At 39.2% G+C, this 14898-nt stretch overlaps 1 protein-coding gene across 1 annotated transcript in view; it reads right to left on the bottom strand.

Moving 5' to 3' along the window:
* Positions 1-14561, bottom strand: part of SEC63 (SEC63 homolog, protein translocation regulator) — a 52688-nt gene extending 38127 nt beyond the window's left edge. The window contains exons 1-4 of the mRNA XM_044426909.1: positions 14219-14561; positions 2810-2909; positions 1833-1947; positions 539-651 (exon numbers count right to left, since the gene is read on the bottom strand). Of these exons, the coding sequence (XP_044282844.1) occupies positions 539-651; positions 1833-1947; positions 2810-2909; positions 14219-14342 (452 nt within the window). The 5' untranslated portion in view covers positions 14343-14561. The remainder of the gene's footprint in view (positions 1-538; positions 652-1832; positions 1948-2809; positions 2910-14218) is intronic.
* Between the last annotated feature and the right edge of the window lie 337 nt (positions 14562-14898).

The raw sequence follows: 14898 nt of genomic DNA, 5'->3' as shown, positions 1-14898 counted from the left end.
ATTTGGACATCACAACATATGCCCGGTAAAAGTTATTATGCTAATCAGGCACTACTATATGAAGACAGTTCAAGTGAAAACAGAAGCAGGTGAGAAGGAAGCAGCTCCTACCTGCCTGCAAATAGCCCACAGTTAACAAACTACAAGTCGGTTGATTGTTTGGACTGTCTTACTAACTAGTAATGCCTCTTCAGAGATTCAGGCCTGAGTTTTTTCCAGCCCTACCAGGAAATGTTAAGGACTGAACTTGGGACTTCTTGCATGCAAAGCATGTGCTCTATCACACCAAGCTACAGCCCTAAAGCGTGTAAGACTTTATCCAGTAATCAGAAACAAGCTCATAGAATAACAACCTGACAAACAAGATAAAGCAGCATTATACTTTACAAGCACTTTTAGCAGTCTGTTCCTAAGACACAGTACATCAGCACACACCAGTATACAACAGTTGCTGGTGTCATAAACAGACCAAGATATTAGCATCTATGTATGATTGACAATAAATTCCCTTTTCATGTACAGAACTTAAGAAACTTACGCTGCATAAGCCTTTGCAATCCTCATAAACATAACTTCATCACCTCCTTTATCTGGATGGAATTTCAGTGATAGCAAACGATATTGCTTTTTAATTTCTGACACAGTTGCTCCCTATTAAAAATAAAATGTCATATTACTTATATTAAACACACGACAACTGCAATTCTTTTCACCATTTAATTTAGAGTAAGTCCCGTTGAATTAATCGGGGCTGAGTTATAAAGAGGCAGGTATGGGACTGCACTCTCAGTAGTCTTCACCTTTTTATTTAACCAATATTTTAAAGTTAATTAATTTTAATGGTATATTTATTTAATTCATTTTAACCATGTTATTTTATACTCAGTCGTGGTGTAGCCAATTTATTTTAGGATTGGTGGGGTTTTAATGTTTGTAAACCACTCAGAGAGCCCTGTGGGCTATTGGGGTGGTATATAAGTGCAATAAATAAAATAAATATATCATATTTATATCTGATATATCTGTTGCAATTTCTCAGCACACCATAACTGCAATGAAGGAAAATATGTCACAAACCAGGGTTCATATCCCTATCTGGAAGTTTTCTTTTCAATGAGGAGCATGCATATGCATGACTGTACCATTTGAAGTTTACGTTACAACTTAAATCTTAACCTGGATAAGGTACCAAGCAACCTGAGCCTGAAGAGCAACAGTCAAACCTTCAAATTACTGTAATGTCACAATGGATTTTATGATTAATTCATTTTGGTCTACCATTTTTCCTTTTTCAATCTTTTACTGCTCCTTCTTCCACTTCTAGGAATCCATATGCATATTTTTATTACAGTATTTTGTAAATCACTTGGAAGCTTTGCTGAAGAGCAGTATATGGTTTATAAAGATTTCAAATAAACATGCAGTCCCCTGTATTATACTCAGCACTTCTCCCTTCCTAATAGTGTATTTTGATGTTTTACATTTTAGAGAATTTCAGCTTTCTAGCCAAAGGGACCCCAAAGTGGCTTCTGGTTTAAAAAACCAGCCTACAATAAGGAAAAAATAAAAACCAGATACAACGTGCCAATAAAATAATTAAAACACCAGCACAAGAAGGGGGAGATAAAAATAGGCTAGTGTGAAAACATACTGTCACAGCAGGAGGTTAGAACAGATTAAAGGCAAGTCCCCACTGTGCAAGCAGTATTCTATTCATATGATATCGGATAGAGCATGAATACTCCATTCGGTCTGACAGTACATGGCAATTTAAATGAATTAAAATGAGTCAAAATGAATTAAAACATTAAATAGTGAAGGGTTTTACTTACTGGATCTAAATTCAACACTTCATATGGATTGTATTCTTGATATTCCCTGTCTGTTTTGGAAACTTTGTAAGCAAGGAACAAAAACAGTGCCCATCCAGCAAGCAGAACTGCTTTCCTGTTGTAATTGAAATATTAAAAAAGCAAGTGTGTTTAACTGCTTATCATTCTAAAAAAATACATATTTACATTTGAAAGATATCTAACATAACCAGCAGCAAGCCTAAAAGCATCTCTAAAAAAAAGCCCTCTCAAAATTAAAGGATATCACACAAAATCATCACTGCTCATTGAATAAGTTGATTCCCAGAATTTAGAGGATATATCCTCAGTTTTAGAATATTTATCCTCATTTCTTGAATTACATAGGAACTAACACAAGGCACGTTATACTCCTTTGTAACAATCTATTTAAAAAAATTAAACAACTCAGCAAGTAAGGAAGGGGATATGTACAGTGCATTGAGGCAGAAGACAAATGCAAGTATATTGCCATAGCACATGAAATCAGCAAAGATTTATCATTACTTCTTGTAATAATGGTAAATTATATAATTGATTTAATATAATTGATTTAAACAAACAGTTTTCAAACTATCGTAAAGGAAATCCTCTAGACATAAACTGAATCACAAGAAGGCTTGTGTTGTCTGCAGAATCCCATGAAGCAGAGAAGACAGTTTTCTTTTACATTCTCTGAGTTCATGAGGCGCAAGCTTAGTGGGCCTCAACCAATATTTTCAACAATCAAGAACACAAATAAAGTTGTAGACCCCAAACCCTTCACCCTGGATAATCAATAAACTCATTTTGTTCTGTAGAGCTAGAGATCATCCCCTTTAGCTTTACAGTTATGACCCCACCCAGAGTCCTTCAAGGCACGGTCCTATAAACAAACTATTATTTGTTATCATAACCCGAGAATAAAATTTATGGTTCTTTTTACAGAAAATTTAAGATAGCTGTTACAGTATACTTACTTTATAGTGGGAATTATATTCTGTTGGGGTTTTAACAACCGTAATCGATACCACAGGCATCTTCCATATACTTTTCTCAAATTCTTTAAGCGAATTTGCTCTGGGAGGAGGAAAAAAAATCATTTCAATTTTTTGTAGCAGCAATATTTGTAGATTCTCTTCTACTCAAAAATTCTTTGGAATTCTAACTATGAAGCCTAGGATTCCATCATTCAATAGTATGCCAACTTCAATAACAGGTCTGCAGAAAAGATAGAGTTGACACATACAATACATGGTTAAATATTTCTCCCTTTGGAACAGTCCAAAGGCACTGTCCTCTTACTTTTGAGAGAGAGACAGAGACAGAGATTGAGATTTCAAAGTAATCTTCCCAGATGACTTTAAACCTCAATTAAGGCAAATAGGGTATTTGATATGACACTCCTTTTCCTTTATCAGTCCATAAAATAGTTTAATATACTTGAGCGTGAACCCCAGAGCTTTAAAATGCTCAGGTTTGTATATAATGCAAAGTTATGACCTCCATCTCACCTCATTTTATTATGAATATGACGCACTAGAAACACATGAACTAGCAAAAATCAATCCTGCATTTAAAGATCAAAGTATCTTAAAGAGTATTGTGCACTGCAATTTTCTGGGCAAATCAATTAGAAATAACTTTTTTCATAATTTAAATGCAGAGACATTTGCATTTGAATGTAACATACATTTAATTAGTATGACAATATCAGAAATATTTTAAAAGTCAACGTTTGCAGAGCACCTGGAACTTTTTTTAAGTGGTCTGGAAAAAAACTAGTTAATGTCTGATATAAACAAAATTATTATTTTTTTATTATTATTATAACATTTCTATGCCGCCCCTTGCCAAAGCCTCGGAGCGGCTTACAATACAATAAGATACATTCAAATACAATAGAACATAATAAATTACCACTTAAATACAAAAATACACTGAGATACAATAATATAAAATTAAAATTAACAGTATAAAATAAGTAAATAAAGAATATAGGAGAAAAGAGAAGGAAGAAGAAGTTGTCCTGGCCAGATCATATATTTTAACAATTAAAATGATGTTTAAATAAAAAGGTCTTTACCTGGCGCCAAAAAACCAGTAACAACGGTGCCAGGCGGACCTCTTTGGGGAGTGAATTCCATAGGTTGGGTGCCACCACAGAGAAAGCCCTCCTCCGAGTACTTACTCTCCTAATTTCTTTCATGGAGGGTTCCCGGAGAAGGGACTCTCCCGCAGATCTCAAGGGGCGGTCGGGCATATACGTATGTAAGCGCTCGTTCAGGTAGCCAGGACCCAAGCCATTTAGGGCTTTATAGGTCATAACCAACACCTTGAATTGGGCCCGGGCTTCAATGGGAAGCCAGTGAAGCTGACGGAGGACTGGAGTCATGTGAGCATAACGCCCTGTCCCCATCAGCAACCTGGCAGCTCTGTTTTGCACCAACTGAAGTGTTCGGACCGTCTTCAGGGGAAGCCCCATGTAAAGCGCGTTACAGAAGTCTAGGCGGGAAGTCACCAGTGCGTGTGTCACCGTCGCCAGGCAGTCGTACTCCAGGTAGGGGCGCAGCTGATTAATCAGCCGAAGCTGAAGGAAGGCGCTCCTCACCACTGCTGTCACCTGAGCTTCCAAAGAAAGCTCCGGGTCGAGGAGTACTCCTAAGCTGCGGACCTTGTCCCTAAGAGGGAGTGTTGCACCATTCAGGACCAGGTCAAATCCACCCTCTCCGAAGCCCGATCCGCCAACCAACAGGACCTCCGTCTTGTCTGGGTTGAGTTTCAGTTTATTGGCCCTCATCCATTCCCTTACCTCGGCCAAGCACCGGTTCAGCACAGCCACTGCCTCACCTGGATTAGTAGAAAATGAGAGGTAGAGCTGGGTATCATCAGCGTATTGATGATTCCGCAGCCCACACCTCCTGATGACCTCTCCCAGCGGTTTCATATAGATGTTAAATAGCAGAGGGGATAGAATGGAGCCCTGTGGTACTCCATGGCATAGCTGCCATGGTGCAGAGACATAGTCCCCCAGCACTACCTTCTGGAATCGACCGTTGAGATAGGAGCGGAACCATTGCAAAGCAGTGCCTCCAACCCCCAATCCCGCTAGCCTATCCAGAAGGATACCATGGTCGATGGTATCGAAAGCCACCGAGAGGTCCAGAAGAATCAACAGGGACACACTCCCCCTGTCCTGTTCAGTGTGACACACTGAATTCTTAATATAACAGTGGCATGCACCTTCCAAATATTTAAATAAGAATTACTTGGAAGAACCTTAAAGCAAGGAGTTCTGAAGAAGCAATGCTTACTTAGTAGGGTTAAAGACCCAGCCCAGGTCTACAACACAAACACATTTTTACCCTGGTTTGGCATTGTTCCTGCAAGACATGGTTCTGAAGGCTGATCCTTTTTAATCCTAATTAATGTCCTGATATGATTATACTAGCATTTGCCATTAGCCTTTAAAACCTAGCCAGTGACTTCGGGTTGAATCCAATTGTGCATTTGTTCACACAAGAGTTTTTGATCCAGCAGATTTCTCCGTTTATCATGTCACCATTTATCATTACATATTGTCAACCTTTATCAACTATCTGATTGAACTGAGTTCAGGTATATGCTTAAATTAGATATCCTCTTGAAAGTCATAACCCACTGTTATTTAACATTGTTTCAAGATAAAACTCTGTGGAACCAAACCAAAATGCATGAAAAATGTTTATTCTTCCAGCTCATTTAAAGGTTATACGTCACTAGTTAAGCTGTTGTTTGCCTGTTCTCTCTCTTGTGTAATACTGTGAGCTAAATTGTAGCCCATAATAGAAACAAACCAAGCACCATATGCATATTCTTTAACATACTACTAAGAGTCTGCGATATTAGGATGTCAAAGAGACACATGGGAGTCATAAGATTGATATTAATTTTATTTATTTGGAATTTTTAAATTTCCTAAACAATGTAATCAAGTAAACCAACATGCAGAAAGTATAGACCAAAGTTTTGGGGACCACTGAAACCATACACAGACTTCACTGGAAGTCTGTGTTTACATTGGAAGATTCACACTGGAAGATCTTTAACGGAATTCAGGCAATAAATGGAATATACAAGAAATATTGAGAGTCACTGCTCTATCCAATTCAAGAGGAAGCAGTTCAAGTTTTTTCATAGCTCTTCCAAAGTTGAACGAAGATCTCAGCACTACAGAGGTGTGTTACAGAAGATCAACAGAGTAACAAAAAGCTGATCCATTGTAATAATCATAAATTATATGCAAATTAAATGTGTATATTCTTTGAATTTGTTGCTAACTGTAGCAGCTGCTTTCTGCAATGTTTTCTTGAAGTTATTATAATATTCTCACCACACAGATCAAGAACAGATTCCTTCTTCACCTAATATTGTCTACAATATGCTGAGATGAAAGTTCAAGCATGTTTTTCTACATGCACACAAACGTGAAAGACACCAGTTAAAAACACATTCAAAATCTGATTGCTTGTACAGGGCAGACAATATTGAATGTTATCTTCTTGTTTATCATTCATGAATGCTTGTATTTCTCAAATGTCTTAAAGTTTGTTGAAGCTATTTAGATAAACTTACAGAAAGGTCAGGGCTGTGATGTCTCATAGAACAGAAAGGACATTAAAGGCTGCAATTGCACTTACACAAGGAAGCAGCTTCCACTAGTCAGTAGGAATTTCTTCCTAATAGTCAAACACAATATTCTTACTGATAAAAATATGAGATCCATACTGAATCCCTAATTTTAAGTGAAACTGTCTCAGTTCAGTGCTTTGTACTTTAATCTTCTTTCTGGAAAATGCAATTTATGTACTATCCAACACTACAAATGTTCTGCATTAAAGTCAGATGTATTTGGGAGAACTTGTTTCAATCTCAACCCTTTCAATGATCTCTTTTCTTATCTGCTTATATTTAGCACAATTTCCATAATACTGAAGTTGTTTGTAAGACAATGCTTTTTTCTTTGCACAATAATTGCTTCTAACTATATTTTTCTAGTTACTTTGTTACTACAAGTTCTTCCAAACAATGTGTCTTTTAAAAAAACCCAACAACTCTGTTCTTTTGGAGCACAATGAAAAGTACAAAATGTGAAATGGTAGAAGAACACAAAATTCAATGCACAAAGGCAACAGAAGAGGTGACTGGAATCAATGTGACTTAGATTGCAATCATAGATATATGATTCCAGGAGTAGACACTATTGCACAAAGTAGGTCTTAATCTTGGGCACATTATGCAAGGGTTCTGTTGTTAGAAGATTCACTGAATGATAGGTACCACAATGATAGGTTTTCAGATTCACTCAGTATGCTTTTCAATAATGTTTTCAAAACCAATTTAATTTTGTTAGATGGTCTCTGAACAAGGCAAACCTTCCCCTCTAGTCAAAATGTGAAAGCAGATACAGATCTTGAAAAGCAGGCAGAAGTTGAAATTAACATTTGAGTTCTTGGAATGTTCCCTAGACAGCATCAGCTAAACTCTGTGAACTAAATACTCAGGCATACACTATCCAATGAATAGTCACTCCTCAGTGCTGAGACAGCTCTCCAAACAAATGGTAGTCGGACCAGTCCCAAAGCAGCCTGATATTCCAAGCATATGTTGTGGGGGGAGCTGCCCTTTTCCTCTCATTGAATGTAAATGGTAAGTTGATTTGTACGTTGAAATTACACTTTCTAGAGCTGAAGCAGGACACTTTAAAGAGGATGTTGAATTCAACAAGGTAGCTTCACACTTACCATGCCAACAACTTTTAAGAGAAACAGAAGGGAGCACCATCTTGCATTTATCTGTGTATGAGCATAATTATGCAAATACTACTAATTCACAGATTATAAAATATACAGCCCTTCTTCTTTAGTCACCAGCAAGGCCAAGAAATTGCTTTCTATTGAACTGAAGTATTCTATCATGACTAGCTAATGCACATTCTAGTTAAAATTATTCCACAAGGCTGTACAGCATAATACAAAGACAGAAGCTCCCCAAAAATTGTTTTTATGCACCTTACCTTCAAAGTATCTTGCTTTAGCAGTGGGCTAGCATGACATAGTGGTTAGAGTGCTGGACCAGGACTTGAGAGAAGTGGGTTGCGAGAAGTCTCCACTCAGCCATGAAATTCACTGAGGATTTTGGGGCAGTCCCTGACTCTCAGCCTAACATACCTGACTGGGTTGCTGGAGGATTAAAATGGGAAAGACTATATAAGCCACCTTGGGCTTCTAACAAGCCAAAAAGGCAAGATATAATATACTACTATTAATAATCCTAAAGAAAAGCATTAACATTTGTAAAGCTTATTTACTTGGCCACTGAGGCTAATTCTCACCACAGTCAAGTAGTTTTTTAGAAGCTTTCCACAACCGTACATCAAATGTATACAATTCCATATATCTGCAACTGTAAAATATGAAGAAAGCAAACTTTCTTTATGAACAAAGCAAATAAGACCCAAGTCTTATTCTAGTCCATAGACTTCTGAAGCCCAGCCATGTAACTGACATCACTAAGCCCTATCAGTTTCACCTATTTTGGACCATAAGCAGAGGAAAAGTGATTTTAAAGAGTCATAGCCAGAAAACAAGAGAATATTAGCAATGTTCTTTATCCTTCATATAAAGACCTAGATGAATTACAATAGAGTACAATAAGAAAGTGTATCTTCTCTGCAATAGTCCAGACAATCTAGAAGAATCATTGGGTTCGATTCAACCTGTGCTCAAGGGATTTCTGCCTGTTTCTGCTAAAGAGAAATCAAGGGATTTCTGCTAAAGCAACAGGACAGGGGATATGAGATGTAGTACAACACTCTTGGGAATTTTCCCATCAAACTCTTGAAAATTCTGTTCCTATCTCAATAAACTCTGCTATAGATTATACATGCTAGCTCATTCAATGACCATATTCCAAGGCCCATTCAATCTACCCTTTCAACACTGAAAAAATGCAACAAAGGATTTTTCTTGTGCTTAGAAATGTTGCTTTCCTCAATGTAACTATGCCAAGCACAACACATCAACATTTGCTACTTCATATAATCACTATATCAAGCCAAGTGCTCTAGGTTTTCAGCAACACACATGCAAATACACCCCCACCCCTTACAAGAAAGAAATTACAACAATAAAGAACTCATAACCACCCTAGGATGGTGGAGGATGATTCTAAGATACGAACACCTCTTGTATTTCAAGTAACAGTATTAGGTGGCATGACAAGGCCTCAGAAAGTTCTATGAATTGGATCTATGAACAGAGTAGTGCTGCTTTTCTTGCTAGAAAGCAGAAATTAAGAGAACTAGAAAGAAAGGGTGCAGCATTAATTTTCATCAATTCTTTCTTCCCCTAAAGACCCCAGCACCACCCCACATACCATTCTGAAAGGTTTCACAACCCTCCAGAGCAGATTTTTGAGGAACATGGATGCTGCAAGAACAAGGTATTGGCAAAATCCTGGCACCCTTCCAACCACAGCATCATTCAGTTTGCAAAGTCCCATTCTATACATCCCTAGATCTAACCCCATGAGATACAAACATGAGGAGCTATGGTTTGTTCCAGAAGTAGTTAATTAGACAGCAGGTTAAATTATGGACAGCAGGCTAAATATTGTGGACCACAGGCTAAATATGAGCCAACAATGCAATGCAGCTACAAAAGGGGCAAATGTTATTTTGGAATGGCTTGATGAAGTATTACTTCTAACTCATGAGAGGTAGTATTTCCCCTATAATCCTCACTAGTCAGAACTCATCTGGAATACTGTGTCCAGTTCTGGGCACCAAGATTTTTAAAAGATGCAGAAAAATTAGAAAGGGTCCAGAGGAGGGTGACAAAAATGGTCCAGAGTTTGGAAACACTATGAGAAAAGACTAAGAACTGAGTATGTTCAGCCTTGAGAAAAGAAGGCTGGGGGAGAGGGGGTGTGATATTTCTTGATAAGTACCTCAAAGACTGTCACAAAGAGGAAGGTCAAGATTTCTTCCTGATGATACCAGAATGTAGGGCAAAGAATAATCAATTCAAGCTGAGACAATGCAGATTCAGGCTATGTATTAGGAAAAGTTTCCACACTATCAAAGCAATACAAGAGTGGAACCAGTTGCCTAAAGAGGTCGTGGGCTCTTCATCTGATGAAAATGGAGAATCATCTGATTGGGATAGTATAAATTGCTGACCTGCAACAGCAGGGGTTTGGACCCAATAGCCTTCTTGGCCTCTTCCAACTCATAGATTAGTAATCTATGATTCTATAAGGAACCAGGATCTGAAACCACAGTTTGACCCTAGTTTACCTAGAATGAAAACAAGGAAGTAAGTCCCATTCAACATTGGAGCACTTACTTACAAGTAAACACATGCAGGATCAGGCTGTAGCTATAATAAATTCTCAAAGAAGTATAAGGTAGAACTTCAGAGTCTGAAGTGTGCAAGGGAAGTTAATTTGAGTGTAAAGCATCCCCACAGTATAAGACAAAATGAACGAAAGATAAAAGAAAAAAAACCTAAACAGAGGTGGATATGATGTATTGATTTTGGATTTCCATTCAGGTGAATTGTGAAAGTTGTAGTCCGGAAGTATCTGAAAGGCAAGGCACTGGGGTTCCTATTCCTGTGTTATACCACAACATAATTTCCTGAGTTTACACATCATAAGGAACTAGAGAGACTTATATACTTTTGTCTGCATAATAACAAAGCATAATTTGGCATTAAATCTGAACCTAATACAAAGCCTACTGTGATTATTCAGAGAAAGGTATGAAACATCATATACACATTTATAATATAATTCAACTCTCTGCAAAGGTGCTTAAGGATAGAAAAATATGAAATGTAGTTCTTTTAAGTTCTTATGAACTAGTTCTTACAAGATCAAGTGATTCTGGTCAGGATTCAATAGGTTTACTAATCTTGGGATAGGCAGGGATCAATGTTAAAGATGAAACAGCAAGTTCTGAAGAGCATTCAGAAATAGAATGTTCTTTGGTCATGTTTGGCAGTGTACCTGTCTTGTCAAGAAAAGATTGGCTAAAATCTGGCAAAGATATTTTAAATATATGTTAGCCGCATGACAGAAGAATGGATTACTTCTTCCAGTTTTAGAAATCTATTATTCAAGTACTATAGTGACTTCAGCCACTGTTGATTGATTGAGGAAAGTTAAAAAGAACAGCTGCACAATACAAAAAGACTACTATACAAACAGGCAGTTACATGGTGGAATATTACATAAGATATTGAGAAGAAAGTCTGCCAGTTTGGTTTACTTGATTTTGGTACTTTGTTGTATTCAGAACATTAACTGAAAGCTTGTCTGTAATTGTACTCTTACTTCCATCGTAAACCCATCCAAAAAGAAAAAACTATACTTTTAGGTCTTTCGTGTTCTAGCTGATTCTATACTGTACCAGAGTGAATAATTAAAAGTGGGATGAATAAAAATCAATGATTTTTAAAACGGATTTTAACTTAAATTGGATTTTTTTTAAAAGAAAATGCTTTTTGAGGAAAATCTAAGATACTTTTAGAAGATACATTACAGTCCAAAGGTTATTCAGCATGAAATAAGGATTAGTTTTTAATTATGTAACATGAGGCTGTATATTCATGCAATGCTTACATTTTTTGGCAAATGAATTTCACTAACCCATTCACAGTATCATACTCTTTCAGAAGTTTCTGTAAGATTATTGGGCAATTTTTCTATTTAGAAGATATTATCACAGATGCTTGGTTTTATAGTTTTCGAAGCTGAGAATTTGCAGAGATCACATGCCTCTTTCTTTACAGCAAAAATGTTATACAATATATAGAATTGAGAAAAATCCCATTGTTCCTTTGCAAATCTATGTACACCGAATTAACCCCTTACCTCTTAAGTGCTAAGTTTCAAAAAACCTAATGAATAGAAAACATTGTTGGGAGTGGAATAGATCTGCACAAGATGCTAAGTGTGAAGAGAGAGGGGCAAGCAGTGAAATGAAAGCGAAACATTTTGAGCAGAATACTCCACAAGAAAAGAATCTTTGGATCTTTTTGTGAGGTTTATTATATTATTCTTTCCCTGAAAGAGAAAACCTATCAAGGCAGCAGGCCATAAAAGACAGCCAGTTTGGGAACATTTTAATGAAGCCACTCTACCTATGGTAAGACAGGCATGCATGCAAATTTTATAGAAAAGCATGATTTAAATCTAGTCTTACTGACTAGTGATTTAAATCAAATTCACCCTGATTAAAAATAAGTAAATAAAAGCTTAAAGATCACCACATATATAAATAGTTATTTTAAGTCCTGGCATAAAAGAATACTTATTGCAACTATGGTTTTAACAAAACACTCAACAAGCAAATGTGTTGCTAAAGTGTAACATATAACCTGAATCAGAGCCTGAAAACTTTCTGGAAAGACACACCAGGATGCAGCAATGCCAAATCATAATTAATGCATGTACAAAATGTCACCATTATGTGCAAACCTGGTCCATATGTTTGTTGCCTATTCAATTCCAGAACCAAGTAAATGGCTTTTTGCTAGGTTTATTTATTTATTTATTTCTATGAATTGACTACCTTTAGGATTACAAAACCATGCACTCTCTGGAGAAAAAAACTAGAGGAGATAAAAAACTGAGTTTATTACAGAGGTCTGCAAGCAGGCTTCTCCTTCCATTTGATTCTTAGAGAATCTCACAGTCTTCTAAACATTGCAATATCCTTGTCTATAACAATATCACCTCTAAATATCAAAAAGCAACATATGAACTTGTCTAGGAAAGCTATCCCACACATGATGTTCTCTTTTCTTAAATGTATTTGTCTCAATGTATTTTTTCACGGCTTACACCATCTTTTGCCATTTGAATTCTTTCTCAAGCTAGATGAGTACATCAGACTTCACAGAACTTGGCAGTAAGTCAACCTATTACCTACAGAGGTATCTGGTGATAATAGTGGGTGTAAGAACACATTAAAGAGGAGCAATATAAAAATCAGCCAACTGCCCCAAACTTACTCCTATTAAGATGAGAAAGAGGAAAAGAACACTAACTAATGGCTGCATCCCACTGAGAATATTCCCCAGAGAATGATAGAGCACAGAGAGAAGAGAATGTGTAGCCAGCTGACAACAATATAGCATGGCAAAGATGAGAAAAAAAATCTGATTTGCCAGAGTTTCTTGGAATTCCAATACACAGTAGAGAAACCCAATAACATGACACACATCATGGTCTGTTTACTTCCAAAATGTTCACGGAATTTCCAAAATAGTCTCTTAGAGGGCTGGAAGTAAAATAACTTTGTAGTCATGTGGGGCATGAATTGTACAGCTGGTGATTTTTTTCCCCATGTTAATAAGCATTGCACATGTTACTAGAAGCTTGAGTGAAAGACATCAAATGAAGTCTTGGAGGACTGGCTGGTCTATGATGGTGAAAGCAGGGACATGTGACAATCCAGATACTGCAATTCCCATCAGTCCTGTCTAGCATAGCCAATGACAAAGGCTGATGGGAATGGCAGTCCAACCACATCTGGCTGGACACATGCTTCTTCCTCCCTGACATAAGGCTTCATGGACACAATGTTAATTTCCCTACACCAGGGCTGAAAAATGTGTGGCTGTCCAGATGATATGTTCCACAACTCATTATCCCTCAATACTGGCTATAACTCATGGGAATTGCACACCAAAACATCTAGACAGTCACGATTACCCACTCCTATCATAACTTTTGTAGAACTTTTTTAAATTATTGCACTTTGTGTTACATTTATATCCCAGATTTCCTCCAGGGATACTAAGCTACAACACATGCCCCTCTTCTCCGAGTTACCTTCACAACAACCCTGACAGGTTGGTTAGGTTCAGAATTAGTGATGCGCTTCAAGGCCAAGTGGGACTAGAACGCAGGTCCCCTGAGTTACATTATCCAAAGAAACAGCCACTCCTCCGCAGCACAAACACCAGGAGAAAGGCTTGGAAGGCGCTGCTGAGTGCAACGCTACATGCGGACACGGCCTCACATCGCATCTCGCCTCCTAACGAGTTTCGCCTGTGGCTCTCCCCTCAGATGAGCGGATTCTCCATCCACCCGCAGTAACACGGACCGTGAGGGTTACAGCCGGTAGGGTGGGGTAGAGCAGGAGAGGCACCAAGAGGGCAACGCGCCTCCCTTGATTACGGGGCAAGGGGAAAGGGGCGGTGGGGGGAAATGGGGAGCATCCCCAAGCCCAGCCGCGTCGCCCGAGGGGGAAAGGTCCACTCGCGCTGCGCCAGGCCCGCCGTAGCCGCAAGTGCCGGGGGAAAGGGAGGAGGGACAGGCGGGGAGCCCACACTCACCGGCATGCTGGTCCCGCGGCCACAGGTAGTAAGTGGCGGGGATAACGATGAGGGCCACGAAGCTGGTGAGGAAGTAGAAGAAGGTGTTGCCGCTGTCATCGTACTGGAACTGCTGCCCCGCCATGGCCGCTCACACGCCCCGCCCCCCTCTCAGCTCGCGCGCTCGCTCTCGAGCCAGCCAGCACGCCCGCCCAGCAGAGGCCTCTCCAGGGATCCCGCGAGAGCTGGAGCAGGAGCAGCACCCGCCCCTCTACACGCCTCCCCTACCCACTGCCCCTCGGTGGCTGGCTGGCTGGCTCTCTCCTCCAACTCCGGCCTCCTCTCCGGCCCCGGCCACCGCTAACCAGGAGGGAGACGTGTCACTGCGCAGGCGCCGTCATAACTATTGTGGCGTCTCGCATGCGCACGCGCGCTTACAGTTCCAATTGGTCACTGCCCCCGCCCCCATGGGTTGGTAAAGACCGGGCGGGAGCGGGGTAAAAGCGCGTGAGCGCGCGGGACTGGTATGATGGCGTAATAGTGGTTGGCGGGCGCTGGGAGGAAGCGCGGGTTTGCAAATGGGCGGCTCGGTGGTGAGGGCGGAGAGGGCAGGTGCACTCCTTATCGCTCCCTGAACGGGTTCATTCAGTTTTCCCATGCTTGGTACGTTGACAGCGAAGGAATCACATTAAAGCTATATT

This window comes from Varanus komodoensis, unplaced genomic scaffold, assembly GCF_004798865.1.
Source record: "Varanus komodoensis strain SLA01 unplaced genomic scaffold, ASM479886v1 scaffold1, whole genome shotgun sequence".
Lineage (NCBI taxonomy): Eukaryota > Metazoa > Chordata > Lepidosauria > Squamata > Varanidae > Varanus > Varanus komodoensis.
This window is presented reverse-complemented; position numbering and strand designations above follow the sequence as displayed.